Source organism: Hermetia illucens, chromosome 5 (genome assembly GCF_905115235.1).
Source record: "Hermetia illucens chromosome 5, iHerIll2.2.curated.20191125, whole genome shotgun sequence".
NCBI classification, from domain to species: domain Eukaryota; kingdom Metazoa; phylum Arthropoda; class Insecta; order Diptera; family Stratiomyidae; genus Hermetia; species Hermetia illucens.
In genome coordinates, this window is record NC_051853.1 from 13,849,457 (window position 1) to 13,877,259 (window position 27,803).

A 27,803-nucleotide genomic window follows, 5' to 3' on the forward strand; every position below is an offset into this window, starting at 1 on the left:
GCCTCCCACTTCCAGAGTTGAATTAATGATGTTGCGACTTGCCGATACGTGAATGGTGCTTTCAGTTCAACTGGCAGCCGGGTGTGTTCCGGACTCTCCCGCGTAACTGACAGGCCCAACTGAACGTGGATGGCGGCATTACAACTTGTATTATAATTTCAAATCTATAGATTTGTTTCCACCTCGCAAATAGGACACCACAACAATATGATAATTGATCCTTAAGGGGTTTATAAGTCAGTGACTAACAAGGAAGATTGCCTAGCCTACCTCAGTGTTAGCAAATGGGTGCGCATAAAACCGCACACAGAGTTAACATTTTCACTTTCGCAGCTTACTATACGTCGAATGCACTTCTTATCTTTAACTTGTGAGGGCTAATGATTTCGACTTGGCAGATATAGTTTTTTATGGCCTCACAACAGATCTGGATTTTTAAATCCAGTGAACTAGTTGAAAATGAGTTAATCCAGAGAAGGAAACAGGTATTTCCTAAAAGCCTAAGAACCAGGCCCTTAAGGGGATAGTAATACGGTTCACCTACCTGAAAATTGATTCCACTCATTTGGTCCATTAACCATTATTACCGATTTCAGGAATTGTTTATCCTTTTTCTAAATAACTCGCTCAAGAATGCAAATCAGGTCCATGTAAAGTGCCTAATCGCTATAGATGATCTTCGTTATCTTCTCCTGAAAAACTTAATTTTTCTGCATTTTTCCTACCTTAAATTTTTCCAAAAGATAACAGCTGAATAATGAGCCTTTTCAGCCTCTCCTTTGAATAAGATCATGTAAAATTCGAAGTTCTATCACAGGCGGATGACCAAATCTGAGCTCATTAGATACAGAGATATAGAAATACAAAATACTACCTCGAATTAAGTTTAATTTCATCAATTGAAAGTCACTTTTTCGAACTCTGGAAATATTGTCTCGAAAGGATAAGAAATATCCTTTTTAATTATATCTTCAAACTTTAAAGGATACCTTTTCCCTTCACCTAGATTGAAATCATTAAGTTGAAAATTCAATAAATCTCGCATTGCTTTCAGATACATATTTTTAAAGACTCACCAACTTTTATTCCGTTTCACAAGTACTTCCTTTCCTACCCCACCTACCCCTCTAAATACAACCCAAACATGTGAAAATCAATAAATTCAAAAAATATAACAAAAACTTGAGGAAATCAAAACACAATCATTTGTTTATCAAGGAAGGATGCACCACATGTCCCATCTCTGCCAAGAAAAACTTTTTCAATAAAATACTTGAATTGTTTCGTATCGAAAATGATACAGACAAATGATATCGTATTAAACAATATATTTTTGGTTGAGGAGAAAAGATAAAGTTGAGGTATAAAGATTGCCGGTATGGAAGTGTGCATCATATTTGCAAACTTCAGCATTTTCATCAGCCAGACCTGAATATCTAGATGGGGATTTTCGGAACTATCTAAATTCGTATAGTGAGCAGCTCAAGCAGGAACCAAATATGCATCTGAAAATTGAAAAGAAAAATTAAGAATTTCCAGGAAAGCAGTAATCTAACCTGTCGAAAAATGTAATATACATATCTACATATATGGTTGCCTTTCACCCCTTGGTGACGTATAGCGCGGCAACCACACCAACGCGCCATCGCTCGCCGTTACCTGAAATGCCCTTCAGCTCCCCCGACGACTTCCCGAGATGCTTGCACTCCTCCTCTACTGCTCTGCGCCAAGTTCTCCTAGGACGACCTTATCGTCGGCATTTTGAGAGAGCGGATTCTACTGCATTACATAGCCTGCAAGGCAATTGTCGCCCCTCCTTAATGTGTGACCTATCCACTGCCACTTCCGTCTTCGTATCACATCGCATACGAGCGCCGACCAAGTTTTTCGTTTGAGATAATGTCAGGCTAGCGTACCCCGATGATACAACGCAGGCAGGTATTGACGAAAGCTTGAAGCTTCTGAGTAACTTTCCATGTGCTACTCGCACATACCAACGCAGAAAGAACGCTAGCACAGAACAACCTCAACTTAATCTTAGTATTAAGATAACTACATTTCCAGATTTTGGACAGGGTGGCGAACGCGCATCCAGCACTATCAATGCCTCGGAGAACATCCCAATTCGCACCATCGGCAGAAACTACGGTTCCAGATATATAAATTGATGGACACCTTTAATGTTCCACCCATTAATGCAGATAGGGAGACTCAGTTCAACTCAACTTACCCCTCTTTCCAATTCCAGAGCCATTTAGACAACTTCTATGACCCGATGAGATTCGAGGTTTTTGAGGAAAGGTATAACAGTACATTGGATTCCTCCACGTCCTCCGGACAAGGCAGCATAAAGAACGTCACCGATTACAATAATTAATATCGGTGGCAAGACGCAAGCCTGTGGGTCACCGCAGTACGTGACATTTTGCGGCATCATATGTCGTTCTGATAATAGCTGTTAGTTTCTCTGAAATACCCCTCCTGCGAAGAGCGCTCCAGATACACTCCCTGTTCACACTATAGATGAAGGGCAAGTGAAGCGAAGATCTAAACTCCGCGCACTGTTCCAGTATGAACCGTAGGGTGTTGATGCAGGAGGATTGAGTGCGAAAGCCACCCTGCTCTCTGTCGATCAAACTTTCGAACTGTTGTTTGCTGTGTTCCAGGATTATTTTAGCTATTATCTTCACAACGGCAGGGTTCACGCAGCAATTGTCACACTCAAAACAGGTTCCTTTCTTTGGAATCTTAAGGAACATCCCCTTCTTCCACTCTCTGCACGTGCAGCGATAAATAATTCTGCGGGGAGACCGTCAATCCCAGTGGTTTTACTCTGTTTGAGTGGATTGCGTATCTGGGTGTTATGGTGCAAAAGAGGAGTAACCTTACCAAATGTAATACGGCTAAAAACCGTGGTGAGTGTTTATTCCACCCCTTCAGTTGTTCGTCATCGTGGATGAGACGTCGACCATTAACGTCCTTGACTGGACCATCGAAAAGGGGTGATGCAGTATACAGTTCTGAAATAATTGCGATCTGCGGCATCTTCCGTTTTCCTGAGCCTCTCCTGTTACGCACATTCAGAAGATGACTACTAAATTTAATGCTGATCGCGAAGTGGTCTATCTGATTGCTTGTACAGTGTCAGTAAGTTGAAATCCAACTGATCTTATGGCAGGCTCTGTGCTTGAACAATATGTCAACGTCTCAAACCTCCCATCATTATCATTACGGACACCAAGACCTTGCTTCCCCATCACATATCGGCTCAAAGTGTTGTCAAAACCCACCTTAGCATTCAGATCACCCATCATGATCACAATGTCACCTTTAGGAAGTCTCCCTTGAACTGCGTATAATTGCTAGTAGAAAGCATCCTTCTCGACTATATCGTACAATTATGATACTCCTTAACCCCGGAATCTTGCAGTCAAGGTCAAGAGAGCGCACCTTGCGGCATCCGTCAGAAATAACACCAGATTCGCGTCTACTACTACTTGACTCTTCAGAGTACAAAAGAACATTGCCGCAAGAAGAAAGGGAGTACACTCCATAGTCTCCCCATCTTACTTCGTTTAGGCCAAGAATGTCCAGCTTATATCGCTGGAATAAGTTGTAGAAAGCGGGCATTTTGAGGATCATCCCTACCATTATCGAGGAATGTGGGCATATTACAGAAACCAACCATAGCCCATTTTCGATTGCCAAAGGTCGTAGTCGTGAGATTTGACCCTACCCGAAGCGTTAATGACGTTTCGGTAGCAATAAAGTTTCAAAATGTGTAGGTTGCTAGACGACAAATTTCGGACCCTTTTCGTCGCCTCTTACGACAAGTAGGGAGGAATTTGAAATAATAAAACTTGTTTTTCCTATTCGCTAATGTTGATTTTTTTTTCCAAATACCGGGGAACCACTTGTTCCCTTCATCAGTGCTAACAAGTTCACGGACTTGAAGGAAACAAGTCATCATCATCATCAACGGCGCAACAACCGGTATCCGGTCTAGGCCTGCCTTAATAAGGAACTCCAGACATCCCGGTTTTGCGCCGAGGTCCACCAATCCGATATCCCTAAAAGCTGTCTGGCGTGCGGACCTACGCCATCGCTCCATCTTAGGCAGGGTCTACCTCGTCTTCTTTTTCTACCATAGATATTGCCCTTATAGACTTTCCGGGCTGGATCATCCTCATCCATACGGATTAAGTGACCCGCCCACCGTAACCTGTTGAGCCGGATTTTATCCATAACCGGACGGTCATGGTATCGCTCATATATTTCATCATTGTGTAGGCTACGGAATCGTCCATCCTCATGTAGGGGACCAAAAATTCTTCGGAGGATTCTTCTCTCGAACGCGGCCAAGAGTTCGCAGTTGTTCTTGCTAAGAACCCAGGTCTCCGAGGAATATATGAGGGCTGACAAGATCATTGTCTTTTACAGACCCTATGGTGAGACGTTTCGAGCAGAACAGTTTTTGTAAGCTGAAATAGGCTCTGTTGGCTGACAACAGTCGTGCGCGGATTTCATTATCATAGCTGTTATCGGTTGTGATTTTCGACCCTAGATAGGAGAAGTACTCACTATTATTCTAAGGCAACCAACATCCTGCAGAGATACTGAAGTTAAGAACTTGCTTCAAGTATTACGGATAGGAATTTGTAAGTGACTAGAGGGAAAATTTGACATTTGACATTCTCTACGTCTCGGATCAAGGCGGACCTAATAGAAATTTACTGCGTTGTCTAGGACCCTTTTTGCTGCGTTCAGAGCTTCAACATTAATTGTTATGGAGGGTGTATATCCTTGGCAGCCACTTTTACCCCCTACTGAGGTCAGAATGTCATTAGTATTTTGCGCAACCAACCTTTATCGCCTAATTGTCTGCCAGTGAACCTGCAGCCCAACATAAACAGCTTAATACAAAGAAATGACGGGAGTTTAAGATATGACAGGATAATATGTAGGGGATTCTTACATAAGGAAACCGTAATAGACCGGTTCTGAGGTTTTGGCATCGCCGGATAGTGACTACCAGTAAGTAGCTAAGGGTTGCCCAAGCAAGGAGCAGGAAAGAATTAATGGCAGAAGAGTCGAAAAATAGTCCAAAAATTGGTAATCTTAGAAACATTGGATTTAAAATGTTGTTTCGGGGGGAAGTTCGTGAAAATGATAAGGAGTCGGTGAACTTGATTGGTTGAGGACCCGGAGTATGCTATGCTCCACTGTCCACGATTTTTCTGAGAGAGGAGAAGTCTGGAAGACTCGCTGAAAACCAAACCAAGCCAGTAGAACATCGTCGGGGAAATATTGAAGTCGGAGGGAAACTGGTGTACGGTGACCTCCGCAATCAAAAGAATGCAGGAGGAACTTGGAAAAGCGGAGGGCGCGAAAAACGGAAGGCTTGGTCGCTTAAAGCGCAGTCCACCCCGCGAAGTAATGCCTTGCAGCGGTTCCGCGAGGGAGGAAGAAGGGGAGGTTCGGGGTGGTTTTATTGAGAGAGAATTCCACACGCTGCCGCAACCTGGTGCAACAGTGTCTTTATAAGATTTCCACCACCATCCATTAAAAAAAGACATAGACAGACAGACAGTGAACTGATTTTAATAAGGTTCTGTATTAGGCAAAACCTTAAAAAGGGACGAAGGCAGCTATGGTTTCGTATCAGCACAGAGGCAACTCATCAGGCGCTGTCTCACCTCAGCCCTGAGAGCTACGTGACTGAAGCGGCTCGCAAAACACGACAAGAGTGCGAATTATATCCAAAATATGTCTAGATCTGATGGGACCGTTGCCTGAGTCGTCGAAGGACAATAAGTGCCCAGTCTATTTGTAGTCGATTTGTAGACTTCGTGGCTATCTCGAACCAAGAAGTGTGCTACAAGATTATTGTTTGATGAGATAATCAGCCAATATTCGAGTGCCCAAGTCAATGACCGATCAGGGTGTTAATTTTACGGGAGAGATGTATAAGTCACTCTACATGCACAGGCCAACATTATGGAATGACAGCATTCCTCCCTAGGAAATTATCTGCACTACTTATTGAATGATAAGCCCCGAGGTTGAGATGAGCACCTTAAGACGGCAGCTTTCGCCAATAATAACATTTCGTATTCAGGGAGAGGGGAGAGAGGAAGAATCTAGGACGAGCCAAAGAGGTTTCTAAAAAATTCCATGACAGGTCACTTAACCCAGTTAGGTTGCATATGAGGGAACAGGTGTTTCTCAGAGATGTTCAACGGAGAAGTAAGTTAGATTCGATCTACCGGGGGCCATTAAAGATGGTGCAAGTACATCCACCGGAAGCATTCTGAAGTAAGGTGGTCATTTTTCGATGTGGGGTCCCCTCCGTAAGACACCTTTCGAAACGTAGAATAACGATGACCGTTTTCAAATCTTGGGCAGGCAAAGAATTGGAGTAGAGGGAAACCACTTGCTGGGAAAAACAGGGAAGTGTGACGAAGTCGAACTTTCAACTGTTTAATGAGACCCGGATACGGGAAGCTGCGGCTCTTTTTAGTTAAGTTAACGTAGCAAACGAAATAGTACAACGTCCAGCTGAATTGCATCAATGGTTTTAGTGGGCTTGAAAATGTTGCTTAAGATTGTGGAGAGCGCTAGTTTTGGTCGATTGTATCAGGCATTACTTCACAACAAGGATTCGCTAAAAGTCCTTCGGCAACTTCCAAATACGGAGCTCCTAGAGACGTTATCGAAAAACAGTGATTAAGATGGTACAGGAAGGTGAGCAGCTCTTGTTTTGAATTAAAGTACCCCGATCAGAGTAGCCATCCTTGAAATTTTACTGAACCTACACAATTCCAGCAAATGTAAAAAGGGAATTTTATTTTTACGATCCCAAAGGAGCTATTAATCGAGGAAACTATCAATTGTTCTTACGAGAAAGGCGTTTCGTCGGTGCCAACAGCTAGGGAAACTGTCTGGTTCCGTGCATCTTCTTTGTGATGGCTCCGCTGCTACGATGCTCCTCCCCAATGAAGCTTACGTGACGAGTTTTTTCGCAAAAGAGGGGAACGGTATGTGCAGTGTTCACTGGCGAGATACTGGAGCACACTATATATTGCAAGGAAATCTACAGTTTGCATTCCATTGTCCAAAAGAGAAAGAGATCGATGGCATACTAGATGGACATAGAGTGCTGTGCGATGCGGACGGAACGTTTCCTAGTTGTTTCAGAGCAATCTGACACTAAGGCGAAGTTTTAAGTTAAGTTTTTTATTCATGATAGTGACTTACGCTAATACATAATTGATTAATTCTAGCTTAAATATTAAGCTTAACTAACTTAGCTTTATTTCAATGGGTGGCTATTACAATTGTTTGGCCTACCCGACCTTCTGTGTAATTTATTACTTTAATTGCATTAATTTTAATACATAAATCTTCACATTTCTTTTGTACTAAACTGAACTATTTAAAGACTGCGCTTGCACTAAAAGCGCCAGAAGGCATTACTTACTTACTTAAATACTTAAAACTAACTAAGTCTAAACTTAATCTAACTTAATCTAACAATAAATACTTAACCTACTATATACAATAGCACATTACATATCTTGTGCTTAGCCTCGATGTACCCCTACCAGGCAGGGAGAATCATATAGGGAAAGGATGGCGGGTTTAAGAGCTTCGCTCACTATTTGGCAGGGCCTTAGGAAGTTGGCCAATGGGAAGGTGCTACCCTGTTGGTAGAGTTGCCGGATTAGTGGATTTGGATGATTCTCCGTTCTTTCGAAGAACCGTTCCACTAAGTTGAGAACGAATTCTCGAAGAGGTTGTACCTTGGCGCGCCGATATACCTCGGCGTTTTTTCCAACTTTCTTGGTTTTCCAATTATAGGAAAGACCAGTGCAGTACCTTAATATCCGGCGTTCGAATGCCTCACATTTGGACATGGTTCGGGTGGAGCAAGTGATCCACGTGGGCGCTCCATAGCAGATAATGGGTCTGATCAGGGTCTTGTAGAGAGTCAGTTTGGCCTTGGTGCTGAGTCCTACCTTCTTTCGAAGAAGAAAGTAGATCCTACTGAATGCACCGCGTGCCTTACCGATAGCGAGCTCAAGATGTGGCTTAAGGAGTTCATGAAGTTTAACTCCTAAGTACTTGATGGTCTGGGAATTGCTCACTATAGTGTTTCCGATCTTCATTTTCAAGCGTTTAGCTTTTCTATGGATTCCTCTAGAACCTAGGTATCTAGCTTTCCTCCGGAAGGTGCAGAATTGCGTTTTGGCCTCATTAATCTTAATGCCCCATGCCAGGTAATATTTGCCAAGGTCTTTCAAGTATCTCTCGACCGCTTTGGCTGCCCTGTTGGGGTGGAGGCTTGAAGCGAAGATGAGAGTATCATCGGCATATTGAACAAGTTCGGTGCCGGGCTCGGGAGTTGGGACGTCAGCCGTGAAGATATTGTAAAATGTGGGTCCAGAAATGGATCCTTGCGGTACTCCCGATGTTACCGACAAGAGATCGGAGAATTCATTCCCCACGCTGACGTAGAAATACCTATCTTCGAAGAAGCTTAGTGCAATTCTAATGATCGGAATTGGGAACTCAAGATCAATCAGTTTGTATATTAGTCCGTTTACCCATACGGAGTCAAAGGCCTTTTCTAGGTCTAATGCACATGCTACGGTCGGTTTATTATTGACGTTAAGTCTTGCTACGACGGTGTCGTGAAGGTAGCTAAGTGCATGTTGAGTTCCGTGCTTGCTGCGGAACCCGAACTGATGGTTCGGTATAATCTCTTTGAGATTGCAATATTGGACTAGCCCGATGGTCCATGCTCTCTCAAAAAGTTTGCCTAAATTGGATAGTAATGACACGGGTCTAAAGTTTTTAGGCTCAGTAGAGCCGCCTTTTTTCCGGATCGCAATTATTTTAGCTACTTTCCAGGTGGTGGGAAAGTAGCCATTATTTATGCAGTTATTAAATACTGCCAGCAAAAATTTGATGGAGACTCGGGGAAGTTGCCTAATTACGTAATTAGGAATTTCGTCAGGTCCGGCTGATTTTTTATCGTTTAGGTTTGAGGTCAAGGCGGTGAGTTGTGATAAACTCAGGAATTGTTGCGAATCCGTTGGTTTTACCGAGGAGTTCGTTTGGGAGAATGTGACTAATCTATTTGAATGCCTAGAGACAAAGTCGGCGATAGTTGTTTCAACCATCGACACTATTGCCGGGTTACTTTGAGGCGGAGGGGTATTGAGCTGAGACTCAAATGATTCCGCAAGGACTTGCGCCTTTCTGGCGTCTCCGCAGATTGGTTCCTTGTTCCTGGTAAGAACGAAATTACGGGACTTATTTTTCCCCGCTAGCCTATTTATATGTTGAAACATATCTGGCCCGGGTTTAATATCTGCGAGATTACGGGTTAATTCTTTATTGCGGAATTGCGCCACCATTTCCCGGATAATTGTACTCAGGCAATTAATCCGGGAGAGCAATGCTTTGTATTCAGCATTAACTTTATTTCCATTTTTATGGAAGTTGCGCTTGAGGTTCCTGCGCCAAATCTGTCTGACCTTCATATGTAGCATGATATCATGCGGGAGTTTGTTGTATACAAACTCATCGACTTTGATAAGCCTGGTATTTCTGCGTGTAGCAGTATTGATGGCGTCCGTGGCCAAAATGATTGCTTCGTCGATTTCTTTGTCCGACAGATTGCGATCTGTAGCGAGTTTCTTCAAGTTCAGCCTTGGTGCTAAATCTGACTTGAATTTGTCCCAATCAGTGTGGGCGAATGACCTGATGGTTATCTTAACTCGCTTCTGCAGTTGTGAAGTTGAGGCCATTTTGAGTTCAACTGCAAAATGGTCGGACATGCCTGGCAAGGTTTTACAGGAAGTTACCTGAAAACTTTGCTTGGTTTCATCAGACAGCAGGAAAAAGTCAATGATGGATTGACTAGCGGGTCTTGTCGGCGAATCCGGCGAGACCACCTCAAGGTTGGCTGGCGTGAAAGGGTCGTGGATCCAGTTATACAGGGTTTTCCCATTTAAATTTTCTGCCTTATCGCCCCAGGATTTGTGCCGTGAGTTAAAGTCGCCACCGAAGATAAGATATTTTGATTTTAACTGGAGATCGCCCAAGACTTTTAAGTCATGGCCCAGTTTCTCACTTGGGGAATTGTATTTGAAATAAACGGAAACTACCAAAATCCGTTTATTATCGATAGTTTTAACTATTGCCGCTGCAGCGGAACAGACTAGTAAGCCCTCGATGACGACTTCTTCAAAATGGTAGTCTTTTTTGACTAGAAGGGCAGCGCCCGTGTTGCTGTTATGCCGAATAGTGGTATATCCGGTGAAATTGACATTATGTCTGTGGTTTAGGTGGGTCTCCGAAACGCAAAATATGTCTGCTTTCAGAGTATCAACCAACGCTTGGGCAGTGGCACGTTGGGCGTGTGAGACCAGGGACGCGGAGTTAAATGTAACTATATTTAACTCCATAAGTTCATGAGTAGTTGGATTGCGGCAATCTGCCGCTGTTCATTCGTTTGGGCGGAAGCGAGGCTATCGACCAAGTTCTTGAAGGCCAGTTTGTTGCCTTGTGGAGCTTGAGGTGCAGCTCTAGGAAGAGTATTCCTAGCTGCTTGGGCGTATGATACACCTGGCCGGGACAAGCTTTGTGACATCTGTGTCAACGTTTGCTTGGTCCTCGCCGTTTCTGCATTTTTTCGCGCCCTGCCAGCTTCCCTTCTGGCAACCATATCTTTGTATGCCGGGCATCCGCGGTAGTTGGCAGGATGTCCGGTCTGGCCGCAATTGCAGCAATGCGGCGTCTCCGCCGATGGTGTGGGGCATTCCCCGCGAACGTGTTTTTTTGCGCACTTCACGCACCTGTGCACAATGGAGCAGTTAGGGGCAATGTGCCCGAAGTTCTGGCAGTTGTAGCACTGCACTTCTTCAATTGGCTTGACTTTCTCAAGCGAAATCTTCTGGTGAAGTATATACTTAATTTTCAATACTTCACTGAGCTCTTGGGAGGGCTCGAAGGTGGCTATGAAAAGTCCCGATTGAGACCTCATCGGGAGTGCCGGGTTCTGGCTGTGCAGAAGCTTATCTGCACGCGTAATTAAATTGGCCACAGTTTTCAGTTTTAATTGCGGGTAATCTTCATTGAGTTCCCGCAATATGTCTGCTGGATCTGTCTCCCTGTGGAGACCGCGAATAACCAGCGACTTTGTTCTAAGGGTCGGTGGGGTGCTGGTGGTGGCGTGAAGCCCTTTCTCTCTTATGAGAGCGAAAATTGCAGCATGGTCTTCAACCGTCTCGGCGAAGATGAGGGTCTTGTCAGCCCTCGTGTTCTTAAGGGTTGCTTTCAACCCTTTCTCTTTAATGAGTTTTAAGAACTGTGGTACATTCAGCTTGTACCCAGTTATTGGGGGGATTTTCGTTTTTTTGGGAGTAGCTGCTTGGGGAGAAGGTTGTGGGGCGGTTGGTGGGGCACTTACAATAGTTGCACTAACCTTTTGTTTATTCAATTTCTTCCTTCGCTGCACGAAGTTGAAGGGGTCTCCTTCCTCCTCCTGAAGGATGACTTCCAGGCACATGCCGTCATCTTCTTCTGGCTGCTGTTGCTGTCGTTGCTGTTGCTGCTGCTCCTGTCGCTGTTGTTTCCGTTGTTGCTGCTGCTGCTGCTGCCGTTGCTGCTGCTGCTGCCGCTGCTGGTTCAGTAGTTGCTGCTGTTGTTCTTGATGGGCCGGCTGCTTCGCGGCCATGTTGGCTGCTTTCATCTCGGCCATCTGCTGCTGCAGCTCGTTGATGAGCGCCAACTGGCACTCCAACTGCTGGGCCATGTCAGCCTTTTCATGCTCCAGCTCCGCAATTCTCTTGAGGAGGCTCGAGTTCCCCTCCATCGTCGTTGTAGGGCCCGTTCCCTCCTCTTCAGACGAAATTTCGTCCGGTAGAACTAACTTTGTCCTCTTGGCGGACATTATTGTCCCCAAGCCCGTCCTTGGTTCACTCTGAAAATAAAAGAAATTTTCCTTTATTAGCTTCTTTTATTTTTGTTGACAGTGTCCAATTAATATTGGTGCCACTGTTAAAGGAACAATACTTCCTTTGGTCTTGCTCTCACTGCACTGTCTTCACTTTTCCTTTCCACTTCCGAACTCAACTTTTGATCCAATATGCCCGAAGGCGTTTTTTTGGTACACACTGTAGTTTCTTACTTTGCACGACGTCTGTTCGCCACGAAGTCTCGGAGCGAACTCTGGACTAAGGCGAATGTATATATATGTATATATACCGCGATTTGCTCAATATAACCCAACCAATGCCTGAAAAAATTAAGCGAAATGGGACTGTCACTTCAGTAAGCGGGCTTGGAAACGAAAAGAAGACAGGGAGGTGGGTAGTTTGGCCAGCCAACCACGACAGGTGCTACGACTGAAAACAGAATCAATCTCATCGACCAGTTTGATGATTTTTGCGTGGACAGTATTAGCGTGGGCTATTGCCTGACGCAAAAGTTGAAGGAAGGAAACACGATCGGCTGAGGTGCCGAATAATTTGATGGAAGAAAGTTATCACGAAAGGAAGATTACCGCCAACACCCAGCGCAATCAGAAGCGTACAAAAATTTGGCGAGCAGAACCCTTACCGACCGCAAATGGAGTCAGCGAGTTGCCGCACCCGCCGTTGTATTGCTGTTATCCTTACATTTTTGGAGTTTTCGATGGTCTTTACACACATACTGCGCGCATCGAGGCTAGTCGTAATTGTAGGTGTATTATATCCCTACGAGGTGACCCAGACGACAAATTCCCGATACCTCTGGACAAGAGTCCGCTTGGGAAGTCATTGCTTACTACATCAAGGTATTCCATTGTGACGTTTGATTAATATATCTAAGAAATATGTGCAGCCAACAATCGACTTCTACCACTTCAAAAAGGTCAAGCGTCACCTTCTCAAATCTGTCCAAGCAAATAAAAAGCACATTGAAAAAATTCGACATACAACTGGTAGGATCAAATCGTATCTACCAGCTAAAATCTCAGCTTGATAGAGCAAAGGACCGAAAAACGGTAGAGCAGATGAGTGGTATTTATAAAAAGAGTTATTTATCGCTGCACCTGCAGTTACTGCAGATCTGCTGCTTCCATTCGTACGTAAATTTTGGGAATTCGAAACGTTTCCCAGAAAGTGGAATAAGGGGATGATCGTTAAGATCACAAAAAAGGGCAAAAGTTTTGATTGTAACACTTGGAGGGGTATCTGCGTGCTCTCTGCCTGCCGTCGCAAAAGATAATAGCTAAAATAATCCGGAAACGCATCAAAGAACATCTGGAAAGCTTGATCGACAGAGAGAAGGCTGGTTTCTGCCTCGGATCCTCTTGCGTAGACCACATCAACACCCTACGGATTATTTTGAAACACTGTGCGGAATTTAGATCTTCGCTGCACCTGCTCTTCATCGATTTCGAGATAGGTTTCGATATTATTTCCTTTTGTTATCGGTGACGTTGTTCATACTGCCCTGCCCAGAGGACGTGGAGGAATTCAATGGACGATGAGATGTTTCCTCAAGCAATTAGACTGATGAAATCCACTCATGGATTTTGGTCAAATGGCTCTGGATTTGGAAAGAGTGGCAAGTATAGTTGGACTGAAGAGAAAGACCAACAAAACCAAGGTTCCCAGTCTGACGAGTCATCGCACTCTCCCTATTTGCATTAACGGGCAGAGCCTTGAAAGCGTCGATCAATTTGTATATCTAGGAAGCGTGATTTCTGCCGACAGCGATAACGAACGAGATGTTCCCGTCGTAGTAACAGCGCTTCCGCTTTCGTGGCTCTATCTAACATCTGGAAATGCAGTTATCCCAACACTAAGATCCAGTTGAGATTCTTCTGTGCTAGTGTTCTTTCTGTGTTGCTATATGGGAGTAGCACAGGCAAAGTGAACTCCACTGTTACTCAAAAGCTCCAGGCTTTCGTCAGTACCTGTCTGCATCGTATCATCGGAGTACGCTGGCCTGAACGAACAACTTGGCCGGCGCACAGGCTTGACACTCGTATGCGAAGTAATAGAAAGACTGAAGTGGCAGTGGATAAGTCATCCATTAAGGAGGGGCGAAAATTGCATTGCGGACTATGCTATTCAGTGGAATCCACTCTCCCAAGATGGCCGACGAGTGGGTCGTCCCGAGAGCACTTGGCGCAGAACAGTAGAGAAGGAGTGCGAGCGTCTCGGGAAGTCGTGGGTGGAGCTGAAGCGCATTTCAGGTAACCGCGAGTTATGGCGCATATGTGGTTAACGTGCTATACCCCACCAAGGGGTGAAAGGCAACCATATTTAATCAAAGACACTGCAGACGATAACCAGTGTCTCATAGTATGTGAAGAATTTCGAGATACATAAAAACGTAATGTAAGTACCTTTCAGAGTGACCAGTGCAGCATCGACGATTGCAACCAGATTTCGATTCATAGCGATCCCGCAAGCGTTGCAGAAGGTCATTTGCATTCTCCAATTCATTTTCCAGGCAATTTACTGAAAAGTAAATAGGATTAGATTTTTTTCAGTAAAAAGTAGAGTATTATACTTCTCTCAATGAACTTCTTCTCGGCATCTTTTGGAATACTTGGCAAACAACAGATGAATCCTGTACATTCGCAACAACGATTTATATCCTCCGAATGGACAATAGATGTTGGTTTCATTTTCACTCCCGCCCTATACACAGCGCAATGGAGGTACCTGAGTTCTCGTAAACTGAGACAATTTATCGATGTCTTTATAATTTTCATGCATATCTTATTGAGTTTCTTATCCTGTCCGCAAATATCTAATTCAGAATCTAATTCTTTGTTGATTTGTTCTAGTTTATTGGCATCGACACCACCAACCCCACCCAGAGCGGCTATCTGTGCCTTGATATCTTGCAGCATATTGCGAAGGGCTTCATTGGTCATTCGTAACGATTCGATTTCCCTGTCATGGTTTTTCATCATCTCTTGCATCCGCTCCTCGTACATCTTCTGCATCTTTTCTAAATTCTCACAATGGCTAGCCCGGATTTCATTTATGGTTGACAAGAACGTTTCGTTTGAATTGCGATCTATGGACGGCTTGGAACCCGTTTTGGCTTCACCTTGTTGACCCTTCAATGGTCCTAGCTGTTTTCGTTTATCCCCTGGTGGAACTGTTTCATCAGGGAACAGCAGAGTGACTGGACTAGTAGGATCAGGGAATGAAGGAATCTTCAATATCGAACTAGGAGCTTCAGCTCCCCCAATGAGAGGAACTGTACCGTCTTCTTCGCCTTTCGATGATGTCCGAATAATGTCTTTGCCTGTCTGACCCATTGAGGCTTTTGCTTGTTCGAGTTGTCTTCCCATTGCCACAAGTTCTTCCCTGGCCTTGTCCAATTATGTCCTGCAGTTTGCGAGCTCCCTCTCGCAATCTGATTGTGGAATTTCGATCCTTGCTTGCTGCAAAGCTTTCTGAGTCTCTTCCAGCTTTTTCTGCGCATCAGCCAAAGAGGCCTTGCATGCTTGCAATTCAGCACTCAAAGTATTATTTTTATTGGTTTCCGCCTGTAATTGATCCTTTACTTTTTCAACAGCACCTTGAACATTTATATCTGTGGACGGCGCTATCGTAGCAGGCTTATTTTGAAGGTCCTTAATTTTTTGCTCCAGCTCAGCAATCAGTCCTTCCAGCTCCTTATTTTTCTTACGTTCATTTTCAATGTCTTTCACGAGGTTCTCGAGTTGCTGGAATTCATCTTGAAGGCGTTTATTTTCCTCTTGTAGGCGCTTCTGCTCAGCTAAACATTTGATCAGCTCATCGTTGCTTTGTGTGGGAGGAGCAGTACTTTTAGCGGGCTCCAAGTCTTTTTATAGTTTATCGACCTGGTCTTTCAGTGCTTGATTTGCAGATTCCTTATCAGCTTTTGTTCTTGCTAATTCGGATTCGAGTTCGGATTTCGCAACCTTCGCTGCTTCTACTTCTTTCTTCAGATTGTCCAGGAGGTCTGCTTGCTTTTTAATTTCTTCTAAGTGTTTAGCAATCGCCGCTTTCAACTCATCGATTTTTTTGATGTACGCTGAACAATCTGTAGCTTTCAACTGTTCATCCCCATTATTAACATCAATTGCGATATTCTCTACTTTCTCCTGTACGGATGCGGCTTCCTTTTCCCTTGCCTGGATAGATTCCCTTAACTTTTAAGTAATCCTTCAATTTTGCTACTTCACTTGATAATACAACAGACTATCTATTCCATTACTCCGCACTAGAGATTATGAGGAAAATTCATTAACAATTCAAGCAATAAATTCTTTAATATTATCTAAACTTTCTAATCTTTTCAAGTTCAACTTAATAATCTTATTTCGTGAACATTTTTTATATCAGTCATTTTTCGCCTAAAACAAAACTACTCATCGCACACTTTTCTGAGATCTTCCACTCCCTTGGCGTGCTACGCAAAGTGGATAGATCCGCGCCATCTATTCGCTTGCACTCGCAACATTCGAAATAAATTTCGAATGCTGCGAATCCTGCCGCGCCACATCACTCCGCCCCCAGATGAAACCTAGGGGTTTCAGCGACTGATCCCCGAACTTCGTTCGCCGCTAATCCACAAAGCGGACACGACGTTGCTTCGGGGCGCACGCGGGTTTCAGCCTGGACAAAGAGACCGCCTTTTTGTGACCACCGATCTCGAGCTGGAAGAAATGTTCTCCCCGCTCGAGAACGCGGTACGGGCCCTCATATGGAGGCTGCAGCGGCTTCCGGACGGCATCCGTCCTGATCAGCACATGCGTGCCTGTGTCCAGTTCCTTGGGCGAACAAGCAGGTATGGACGAGTGTCGAGTGGGTGGTGGCGCCTTGATGCGCCGGAGATTGTCCCTCAGCAGACGCACCAACCCCGACTCCGTGAGACCCGATCTCTTGTCGAAGACCGGATCGCTTGGGAGTCTTGGGTTCTCCCCGTAAACCAGCTCCGCGGGGCTGGCAGCAAATTCCTCTCGGCGGGTTGTACGAAGGCCGAGTAGGACGAGAGGCAAGACTTGCGTCCAGGACGGGTCGTCGCGTGCCATAATGGCGGCTTTCAGCGTCCGGTGCCAACGTTCCAACATCCCATTGGATTGTGGGTGGTATGCCGTAGTCCGCTGGCGTTTAAAACCAAGGAGTTTGCCTAACTCGGAGAAAAGGGTGGACTCAAATTGCATTCCCTGGTCAGTGATGACCACTGCAGGGACGCCAAAGCGAGGTATCCACTCTCGACAGAGGGCTTCAGCACATGATTGCGCCGTGATGTCTTTCAGAGGTATTGCCTCAGGCCACCGCGTGAACCTGTCGATGATTGTGAGGCAATACTTATAACCATGCGAGTCTCGCAAAGGCCCTATAATGTCGAGGTGTATGGTGTGGAAACGCTTGGTAGTGCGGGGGAATGAGCCCACTTCTTTCCTAACATGCCTGGAGACCTTACATTTTTGGCATGCGATGCACTCTCTGGCCCAGGAATTAATATCCTTGTTCATGGAGGGCCAGAAGTATTTTCCGGTGACTAACCGGTTTGTTGTCCTGATGCCGGGGTGCGCCAAGTCGTGAACTGCGTGGAACACTTCCTTGCGAAATGTGGCCGGAATGTATGGCCGAGGTCCCTTTTCCGAGTCTTCGCAGCAGAGCGAGAGGTTTGAGCCGAAGATGGGCAACTCCCGAAATTTGTATTTGGGGTTGGACTTGAGGCTCTGAAGTGCTGCGTCATCCACTTGCGCCTTGGCAATAGCCGAGAAATCGAGTGAGGCGGGGATGTTAACTTCGGAGACACGAGACAAAGCGTCAGCAACAATGTTGTCCTTCCCGGACACGTGCTGGATGTCCGACGTAAACTGGCTTATGAAGCTCAGGTGTCGAAGCTGACGAGGGGACGCTTTGTCGGGCTTCTGTTTCAAAGCGAACGTGAGAGGCTTATGGTCCGTGAACACTGTGAACGGCCTGCCTTCTAGGGAGAAACGGAAGTATTTGATGGACAGGTATGCGGCGAGCAGTTCGCGATCGTAGGTGCTGTAGTTCCGTTGAGCGGGATTCAACTGCTTCGAGAAGAAGCTCAACGGCTGCCAAACTTGGTCCACCTTTTGGTGAAGGGCAGCACCTACTGCGATGTCAGAGGCATCAACAAAAACGGCTAGGGGAGCATCTTGCAGAGGGAATGCCAAGAGCGTAGCGTCAGCCAGTTGTTGACGAGATTTGTCAAACGCGCAGATAGCCTCTTCAGACCACACGATCTCTCGTGTGTCCTTAGTTTTGGGGCCAGACAAGTACGCGTTCAAAATGGACTGGAGATGGGCGGCCTTGGGCAGAAAACGACGGTAGAAGTTTAGCATGCCCAAGAACCTCCTCAACTCCCTCACTGTCTTTGGACGCGGGAAGCTTGATATCGCTTGCACCTTGTCTGGGTCGGGCTGTATTCCTTCAGGGGAAATGAAATGGCCGAGGAATCTCACCTGTTGTTGAAGGAATTTGCATTTCTCAACGTTTAGGACTAAACCGGCCTCAAGGAGACGTTGAAAAATGCACTCGAGATGGGCTAAGTGCTCAGACTCAGTGGAAGAAGCGACCAAAACATCATCCAAATATACGAAACAGAATTCGAGGTTTCGCAGGACTGAGTGAATGAACCTTTGAAAGGTTTGCGCCGCGTTGCACAATCCGAAAGTCATCCGGGTGAACTCGAAGAGTCCAAAGGGTGTGCATATTGCCGTCTTTGGAATGTCTTCAGGAGCTACTGGAATTTGGTGATAAGCCTTGGTTAAGTCCAAGGTCGAAAAGATGCGGCAATTCGCGAGGTGATGCGCAAAGTCGTGGATGAGTGGAATTGGATATCGGTCAGGAACAGTCTGTGCATTTAGCCTTCTGTAATCCCCACATGGGCGCCATTCGCCGTTTGGCTTAGGGACCATATGCAGTGGGGAAGACCAACAGCTGTTTGAGGGCCTGCAGATACCCTGTTGAACGACTTGTTCAAACTCTTTCCGTGCAATTGCCAGTTTCTGAGATGGTAGAGGACGCACCTTCGAGAAGATCGGGGAACCAGTAGTGATAATGTGGTGCTGCACATTGTGCTTCACTGGTTTGGAGAGACCACAGTTGGTAGTAATCTGGCTGAACTTTTGGAGAAGTGCCCGAACACGAGAGTCGGTAATGTCTTCTAAAAGAACGGAAAGATTATTGCCTGGGTGAGATACCATATGTCCCGACGAATTAAGTTTGGTCGTGGAATCTATAAGAGACTTGTTTTGCAAGTCCACCAGCAATCCATAGTGACACAGGAAGTCTGCGCCTAGTATGGGGAAGCTGACATCCGCCAGGATGAAACGCCACGAAAACGTCCTACGCAAGCCAAGACTCACGTCCACTTGCCTATACCCGTACGTGTTTATGCGGGAGGAATTTGCTGCCGCAAGTTTGAGCGGTTGAGGGAAAAGTTGATGATGCTGGGGTACGGGAAGGACCGAAACCTCCGCACCCGTGTCGACGAGGTAGTTACGCCTGCTGAGAGGGTCGAAAATAGTTAGGCGACGTGGCGCTGCGTTCTGGGTGGCCGCCGCCAAGACCCCCCGCGGACCTAGTTTTTTGCGGTAGGAGAGAATCTACACGGTAGCGTACATCTTGTCGCTTTATCCCCGAATCTGCGGTGGTACCAGCAAATCCCTGGGTCCGTGGACTGTCTTGACGACCTGCTACCTGATCGCCCTTTTCGGATGGCAGACCGCGAGCGTGCTCGCGATCTGGCGCCCGAACGCTGAGCGTCCAACGTCGCCCGCATCTCGGCCATGCTGGCTGTTAACGCAGCAATCTCGCGCCTCAATTCACCCACCTCATCTGACGGTGGTTGAACGGCCGCCAAGGTTGGGCGTACGTACACCTCCTGGACCTGGTCGGCCGTCGCTGCCAGTTCCTCCAAGGAACCGGAGACGCAAGCGAGGATCGCCTGGGTGCCCTCCGGGAGCCGACGCAGCCAGAGCGACTTGATCAGGTCTTCGCCGATCTTACTCCCACCCAATTGCCTCATTTCACGAAGCAATTGGCTGGGAGTTCGATCACCTAAGGTTAAACCTGCCAGCAAGTGGTCTAATTTTGCCGACTCGCTTGCCGACAGGCGCCTGATCAACTCACTCTTGAGCTGCACATACGATGTCGACTTCACCACGTCGGACACCAGAAGTATGGACTCTTCGTCCAGGCCGACCACCGCGTAGTTGAAGCGGGTCGCGTCCGATGTGATGCCGGACATTTGGAACTGTGCTTCCAGATGCACGAACCACAGTTCGGGGTTCCGCCGCCAAAACGGAGGAACGCGTACGGCGAGGGCGGTCACTTGCGGGTTCGATGGGCCCGCCGCGTCCCTATTGTCAAAAGACATCTTGTTTCACGAAAAGTACGAGATTGAAATGCAAACGCGGTGAGTTTATTCTGAAACGCGGTGAACTTTACACCGACACGGCAGGCCGCACCCACAAATGCACGCACGAAACGAGAAAAAACGAAGCGGACGCTATCCAGCGCAGACCAAAAACACCACCAATGAGAATGGAGGACTCGCGATGCTAAACACCTGCACGCCGTCTCTTGCAGCGATTTCAATTTTTTTATTACTATTTTTTTTTTAAACTGAATCAATAAATAAATATTATATATAAATGAACAATAATTTCACTTAAATATAACTCCTCGACGGCGGCGCTGGTCGAATTTGTCGGCTGTAGCTGCGGCGTTGGCGGTGCTGGGGACGTCCGTTTGTTGCTGTTGTTGATCGTTGTGGCAATTGAGATAAAATTGAAGCTTGCTGCTGTGTTTGGAGCGATGTTTGTTGTTGATTGCCCTGCGATTGGATGATAGAAGCTGGTTGTTGCATTAACTGGGGCTGAATAGTAATTGAAGGCTGATTCGTGGCACTTTGAATAGTCGTTGGAGATTGGTTTACTTGCACTGATACGGCACCAACTTGAGCGAGGTGCAATGATGACTAGTCCGGTGCGTGAAAGGCGTTGTGCAGGAGGGCGTGCGTACGGGAAGTCGCGTGAAAATCTACTTCTGGAGAGGGTCCGACGTGTGTCGCGCAGTACACTGTGTAGAGAAGGTTTTCTCGCGTTTTTTCTTGCCTCTGCTCCGACTCGGGATGTGAAAAAGTCTGAGTTTTGAACTGGCCGGAACTTGAAATAGTGGAGCTCGATGGACTTGGCGTCGAAAGAGCAGGCGTTCTTGAGGGCAAGAGACTTAATGATGAAGATGTAAACTTGTTTCCAATTTCCGCAGTAGAATATCCGCTTCAATTCCGGATCCTTGAGCACTGAACTTCTGCTTGCGAATGGAATCTTATATGGTATCTTCAGTAGACGTTCACCCCTTGCATAGGCGGAAATTCCGAGAGCTAAGGATGCACTGATTGCGCCTAGCGGTAGCAGATAGCGATGCCTCCTAAGAACTTGAGAAGCAGCGAAAAGAGGCCCTTGCGTTACATTCTTCTTCCTTTGCCCGTGGTGATTAGCTGTCGGAATTGGATTGTGTCCGGGGCTGCGGTGCTCTTCGGGGTCACCAATTAAGTAATCCTTCAATTTTGCTACTTCACTTGGTAATACAACAGACTATCTATTCCATTACTCCGCACTAGAGATTATGAGGAAAATTCATTAACAATTCAAGCAATAAATTCTTTAATATTATCTAAACTTTCTAATCTTTTCAAGTTCAACTTAATAATCTTATTTCGTGAACATTTTTTATATCAGTCATTTTTCGCCTAAAACAAAACTACTCATCGCACACTTTTCTGAGATCTTCCACTCCCTTGGCGTGCTACGCAAAGTGGATAGATCCGCGCCATCTATTCGCTTGCACTCGCAACATTCGAAATAAATTTCGAATGCTGCGAATCCTGCCGCGCCACAACTTCTCGTTTTCGTCTTTCAGCTTATTATGTTCAGCAGTCATTTTGGCTAGTTGATCTTCGAGGTCTTTACATGAGCCCTGTTTAAGGACATCGTTCAGCCTGGATATTTCTGCACGCTGTGTCTACAAGGATGCTTTTGCTTGCTCCAACAAGCCCTTCTGCTCATTGATCTCTTTTGTCCACTCCAAGGTTTTGTCTTCGTATTCCTTCCTCAACTCATCCAGAGCTTTCTGAATGCTTGAGTCGTGCTGCTGTAGTGAGTCGTATATACTCTCTAGTTGTCTGTACTTCTCCTGTAGGTCTCGTAATGCTGCTTTCACCTTTTCACAATCATCGTTAGATACATTGCCTTCCTGTACCTGTTGTTCGAGCTTTGAGTGAAGATCCTCAACTTTACTCGAAGCATCAGCGAATTTCTATGACAGCTCGTCCTTTGCCTTCTCCTGGTCTACTTCTTTTTGTTTCATTTCATCGCGCAGTTTATCGATCTCATTTTGAGCGGTGATTTTCGCTTCTTTCAGTTGATTACCCAAGTCATCGCGTTCTTTCTGGAGAGTCTGATTCTCTCGCATGCATTGCTCCAGACGTTGTTCAATATCACTGAGATCCTGAACAATTTCGTCTTCGGCTTTTCCAAGATCATCCTTAGCATCCTCAAGTTTCGACACATGTTTCTGCATTTCTTCCTTCTCTTTTCGGCACTTTTCAACCTCCTGCATCAACTGGGCTTTGAGTTCGTCAAGTTGTTGCTGGCAATTATTGATAACACTCTCCTGGTCTTTCTGTTTGTCTTCCTGACTCGCTATCGTTTTGTCCAGTTGCTCATCTAAGTCAACTTTGTCTTTATTTATTTGGTTCTTCATCTCCGCAACCTGTTGTGCACAATTGTTTATGCTGTCCTCCAACTCCTTGGTCAACTTCGCCACCTGTTGTTCCAATTCGGCCACACGAGCCTGACAAGAGTCAACTGCCTCCTGCTTTTCTTCGAGCAAAGTATTATATAAAGGTCATTTTCGTTTTTACTGGCCTGAAGAAGCTTTTCCAACTCCTGTACTCTGTCGTTTAGTTTCTTTTTTTCTTCTTCGCATTCATTCATCTTGGATCGTAATTCATTAAGTTCATCAAACATCTCATCGAAATGCCGAGAACCGCCCTCACTTAGCAACCCCTGCAGTCTCTGATTCTCTCGCTTGCAGCCATTCAACTGATCCAACAAATCCTCAATGTCTTCATTAGAAATTTGACCACGCAGTGTATCATTCTCTTTTACCGCTCGATCTTTCTCCATCTGACACTCTTTTAGTTGGTTTTCCAATTCAGATAGCAGATCATCGGGTATTTATAAAATCGCTTGTTAAGATTGTCCGAAGGTGAATATCAGAAAAACGAAAAGGCTGGTAACCACTAGATTTCGGGAGAAGGGAACCATTCTAGGCCCCAAACTTTTTAACATCTTCCTACACAATATTACCCTTCCCCCCGTGAACTTATCCCCTTCGCTAACGGCAGCTCAGGCGGCTCCAGGCCCGCCCTTTCTCCCCAATCACAATGGTTCTCCGGCTTCAGGAGGGATGCTCTTCGCTGAAGACACCATCCTATATGCGATTAGGCTCAGACCCTCACTAGTCTCTCACTCTCAAAACAAAGGATCATTGCGTATTTCAACCAGTGGGCCCTCACCATTATTTCTCTTAGGTCTGAGCTTATTTGTTTCGGAAACCTTAGGGGGAAGTGCTACTGGCGCCCAGTGCCAGAAAGTAAAAACCTTCATCTACGCATTGCCAACCACACTCTCAAGCCAAAACCAAACATTAAATACCTGGGAATCTCTCTCAACAATAAACTTAAATCTAACCTTTACATCAGATCAACTATTACCAAAGTTTCTAGGACCTCAACCGCTTTAAAAAAAAAAAACCCTCTCCACTCGGGCCCTGTTCCCTGCCACCAAAACCCTCTTATAATAATAATAATCGTTGGCACAACAATTCATATTGGATCAGAGCCTTAAAGTGTGTTAGAGCACTTCATTCAAGACGGTAACGGTACACTATAGAACACTGTAGGAGGCAACACGTACTCATTCAACAGCTCAGTCAACTGGTATCCAACGTCAAATCACGATACAAAACCCACTGTCACCAGCGAGATTTGAACCGCGACCTTCCTACGACAGGCTTGGGCTCTAACCACTCAGCAATCCGGACACACAAAACCTTAATATACAAAACCCTAATTCAACCAATCCGGACCTATGGTTTCCCTGCATGGACTAACATGTGACCTAACGTAGATGAAGCCCTCCAACGCTTTGAAAGGACGATCCTTAGGAAATGCATTGCAAAATACAGAAGGCGGAACCTAAAATTCCACAAAAATTCTCTCCTGTACGCCCTCTCCTGGGGTGAGTAAAAATTAACCCCTTCTCGGGTTGCTATTACCAATGAGAAAGGACTGCGTTTTACTCTAAACCCTGCGCTCAATCCTGTCCACCATTGCCTAAAAACTTTCGCTTCATTTTCCTGTACATCTTTATTTGCTGTATTAGGGGATTCCCCTTGGTGATTATAAAATAATATTCCATAAGGGGAATGGTTATATTTTAGGTTTGAAAATAGCAAGATAATATGGGATAATTATATTTTTCCACTGAAATTGAAATACAAAATTACAATTTCTCCATGGCAAATCAAAGTATCGTCAATCTTGACCTGCATTACCGTCCCGTCTTGCACCGCTGCAAACAATCAATTGTCAGAACTGAACGAAACTCTACACCAGCTGACATGAGTATAAAATCCCGTTCAGATTTTCTCTTATCACTTTCATGGCTTTGTTTACGTCGAACAGCTGTCGTCGAAATAGTTCCTCCAGAAAAGTTGCAAACTCATTTTCATTTCGTTGGTGTCCTTCCATAGAACGACATGTCGCACATTGACAACATAATCATCCAAGTCCGGGCGGAGCTCAACCGGAACAGCATCAAACTCTGGCTGGATCCGTACTACATCGAGGACATTGGCCCCATCGAGTCGGAGATGGAGGTTAGTATTTTGTTTATTTGTAAACATCAAGTGTGTTGCGGGTGCTAACCACAACAATGGAATTGTCTTTTCACAGCGGCTGGCCCGGGACTTCAGCAGCGTCCTCAATATCCGGTACGACTACTGCCTGGCCGCCATCAACGAGCTCCAGTCGAACGCGATCGAAAAACTCCGCTCCAGGAAGGAATTTCAAGAAACTGGTACGTAAGCAAGCGATATTTCAGACGTGGTGAAATTATTTTGTGTGTGCATGGTGGTGTGACTATGTGATCTTCAGGCTTAGCTTTTATGGGCGTTAATTGATGGAGACAAGGACCTCGATCAAGGGGAAGGCGTATATTTTCCCGGATCCTGCGCACATCCTTTTGTCGGTTGTGTAGACGATGCTTGAAGATGTGCGAACTTGCGTTGTACTTTTCGCTTTCAGTTATCTTCCAAAAGTGAAAAGTTGCCGCCACACCCTGCACTTTACGACACAACCATATAAAGTTCCATATCCTTCCAGGAATTGCCACTCTCAAGGTGCGGACCGTCCAGCGAACAAACGGTACTAACTTGCTCACACTCAAACTAGCCCTCACAGCGCCGGGCAAGGAACTCCAAAAGAAAATTTCGGAAGAGCTCAAGATCCCCGAGGAGCATGTCAAGTTGATTTCAGCAGGAAAAGTTCTAGACCCGGAGAGGCCGTTATCCGAGCAAAGTACGTCCAGCAGAAAATCACGGGAAACCCGGCCTAACGCGTTCCTCTATTTTCAGATGTGAACAACAACCAACAGCTCATGGCAGTCATCGTTGAAAACGGCACGGACGCCAACGGTGAGTGTGAAATGTACGATCGCGTGAAGAAAGCTAAGGAAGACGCGGTTATGATGGCCAAGTACGATAACGAGAGCTTCATGCAGTTGGAGGACCAGGACGGCAACGCCATCCATATACCCCCCAACGAGCGCAAGTCCTTGGTGATCGCCCTTGCACTACACAAGAAGGGTCGCGCTGCCCTGGATCGCGAGAACTACCACGAAGCTCTCATTCTCTTCCTCGAGGCGGACCAGGAGTTCACGGCATGCAACGCGAACCTCCTCGAAACGGTGGACAACTACGCCCTCCTCAATCTGGACATCGTTTGGTGCTACCTTTGCCTAAAGAGCCTAACCCAACTGCCAGACGCTGAGCGTCGCCTTATCATTTGTGAGGAAAGTTTCCGGCGCACCTACGGCGACAACATGGATCGCGTGCGCGCTCTCAAGGGCAACGCAGCCAACGAGAAGGCGTTGATGATGCGCCTCCACCTCTTGCAAGCAGTGGTCATGTTCCATCAGAACCGTAGGAGCGAGGCCAAGGGCATGTTCATGCTCGCCGAGGCAGAACTGCGAAGCCTCAAGGTGGATGAGGCCAGCGTTTCTATGCTCGTCGACATGGGGTACAGCCCGACTGAGTCACGGGTGGCCCTACGGGCTTGCGGTGGAGACATCGATCGCGCCGTCACACATATCCTTGAACGACGGGAAGCAAAGAAGGAGGCGAGGAAGAAGGGCAAGGAAGAGTTGCATTTGGATCGGTCTTTGCTGAAACGGGGCGGAGAAGACTGGGTCAACCCCAGGAGCTTGAACACTTTGGTGAACATGGGATTCAACAAGGAGCTCGCCATTGTCGCACTAAAGAAGAGCGACAACAACATTCAGACCGCGGTGAGTCGTCTTGCTTCCATCTACAAAGAAACTTAGTTCCTAATCCTTCCACTTTGTTCCATTTCCAGATCGATATGCTGCAACACAACGTAGACGCGCTCGCTTCCGAGGTGAAGAATGAGGAGCTGAAGGTCAGTGACGACCTATTAAATGAGGTAGGACACAATTTTTTCCTCCATATCCCCAAGACTCACGAATCTTCCTCCCTTCCTGCACAGATTACGGCGATTGGCTTCGCCCCTGAGGTTGTCCAGGTAGCCCTCGAGCAAGCCTTCAACAATTCCGAGCGGGCGATTGAGATCCTATTGAAGATGCAAACCGACGGTACTTACGACGAGATATTGGAGAGTCTTCTTGCCAACATGCCATCCACAAGCGCCGGGGCCAGCAGCCGCCAAGAAGAAGCCGTGAAGAATCTAAAAAAGTCCTCGGAGAAGTTCAAACAGACAATGGAGGTTTGTAACCCAAAAACTGAGGAGTGAGCTCTTGTTAACTTTGTATTTTACGCAGGCTTACACCCGATTTGCTGAAGACTTGTCCAATGAGGACGAAGAGTATTTGGATTTGCCGCTGGTCCGCGAGGAGAACATCTTGAAAGAGTACAACCGGCTCTTGCAGTGAGCGCCTCCAGTGGGCTGGCGCCGTGCACTTCTATGCTTCCGTCAATTCAGGTATTTTAAACGAACTAACTGAGAATGAAAACTATTTTTAGATTGATGTGTTCCGTAACCCTTGTGAAAGTATATTATGTATGTGAAATAAAGTATACGATATGATAGCAAAGTGGTCTCTTTTTCTCCTAATTCTAAGCTCCTTGACACTGTCCTTGAAGTTTCTCCACGCTCCGTGAGCAGGGAGGCAGAGAAAGTGCATGAGGGTTTCCCTTCCTTCTCTGCAGCTTCGCCAATGCGAATTGTAGGGTATGCGGAGCCTATCGGTATGGTCCCTATGAGCCATTGCACCGTGCAGACCGCTGTAATCTTGAATGCATTTGCACGCGTCTGGCACTGGAGCTCTCGTGATCGGGTTATGTTATAAGCGGGCCAAATTTTCCTTAACTAAGCACAGCGCGTAAGCCTTCGCAATCTAAGGTCCGCGGCTGCTAGGTAGTGCGAGTAGACTCCGCCCC

General features: G+C 46.1%; 3 protein-coding genes across 3 annotated transcripts; 1 reads left to right on the forward strand and 2 right to left on the reverse strand.

Moving 5' to 3' along the window:
- Positions 1-1,460: 1,460 nt before the first annotated feature.
- LOC119656961 (probable E3 ubiquitin-protein ligase bre1) lies at positions 1,461-15,373 on the reverse strand. Its single transcript, XM_038063681.1, has 4 exons — positions 14,578-15,373; positions 14,398-14,525; positions 11,480-11,992; positions 1,461-1,505 (listed from the first exon to the last, which is right to left on the reverse strand). Exons 1-4 carry the CDS (start codon positions 15,371-15,373, stop codon positions 1,461-1,463), a joined length of 1,482 nt encoding a protein of 493 aa, XP_037919609.1.
- A 30-nt stretch (positions 15,374-15,403) lies between these two features.
- Positions 15,404-23,230, reverse strand: LOC119656962 (cingulin-like protein 1). Its single transcript, XM_038063682.1, has 4 exons — positions 22,966-23,230; positions 22,395-22,924; positions 15,890-16,183; positions 15,404-15,751 (listed from the first exon to the last, which is right to left on the reverse strand). The coding sequence occupies exons 1-4, from the start codon at positions 23,228-23,230 to the stop codon at positions 15,404-15,406; spliced, it is 1,437 nt and encodes a 478-aa protein (XP_037919610.1).
- A 1,514-nt stretch (positions 23,231-24,744) lies between these two features.
- On the forward strand, positions 24,745-27,457 carry LOC119657753 (NEDD8 ultimate buster 1-like). The gene is made up of 7 exons (XM_038064807.1): positions 24,745-24,986; positions 25,063-25,186; positions 25,492-25,686; positions 25,743-26,674; positions 26,743-26,829; positions 26,893-27,129; positions 27,185-27,457. Exons 1-7 carry the CDS (start codon positions 24,867-24,869, stop codon positions 27,293-27,295), a joined length of 1,806 nt encoding a protein of 601 aa, XP_037920735.1. The 5' UTR covers positions 24,745-24,866; the 3' UTR covers positions 27,296-27,457.
- The last annotated feature ends 346 nt before the right edge of the window (positions 27,458-27,803 follow it).

What these genes read in the sequence shown, in the direction of transcription:
- LOC119656961 (XM_038063681.1), bottom strand. Translation starts at nt 15,373, where the DNA reads ATGGGAAGACAACTCGAACAAGCAAAAGCCTCAATGGGTCAGACAGGC. An exon ending in GAAGAAGTTCATTGAGAGAA is followed by an intron (nt 14,526 to 14,577) that starts GTATAATACTCT and finishes TTTACTTTTCAG; the next exon opens with TAAATTGCCTGGAAAATGAA. An exon ending in CTGAAAGGTACTTACATTAC is followed by an intron (nt 11,993 to 14,397) that starts GTTTTTATGTAT and finishes TTTTATTTTCAG; the next exon opens with AGTGAACCAAGGACGGGCTT.
- LOC119656962 (XM_038063682.1), bottom strand. Translation starts at nt 23,230, where the DNA reads ATGGAGAAAGATCGAGCGGTAAAAGAGAATGATACACTGCGTGGTCAA. An exon ending in ATGAAATGAAACAAAAAGAA is followed by an intron (nt 16,184 to 22,394) that starts GTAGACCAGGAG and finishes GAATCTATCCAG; the next exon opens with GCAAGGGAAAAGGAAGCCGC. An exon ending in ATCAAGCACTGAAAGACCAG is followed by an intron (nt 15,752 to 15,889) that starts GTCGATAAACTA and finishes GATGAATTCCAG; the next exon opens with CAACTCGAGAACCTCGTGAA.
- LOC119657753 (XM_038064807.1), top strand. Translation starts at nt 24,867, where the DNA reads ATGTCGCACATTGACAACATAATCATCCAAGTCCGGGCGGAGCTCAAC. An exon ending in ACAACAACATTCAGACCGCG is followed by an intron (nt 26,675 to 26,742) that starts GTGAGTCGTCTT and finishes TTCCATTTCCAG; the next exon opens with ATCGATATGCTGCAACACAA. An exon ending in GTGACGACCTATTAAATGAG is followed by an intron (nt 26,830 to 26,892) that starts GTAGGACACAAT and finishes CTTCCTGCACAG; the next exon opens with ATTACGGCGATTGGCTTCGC.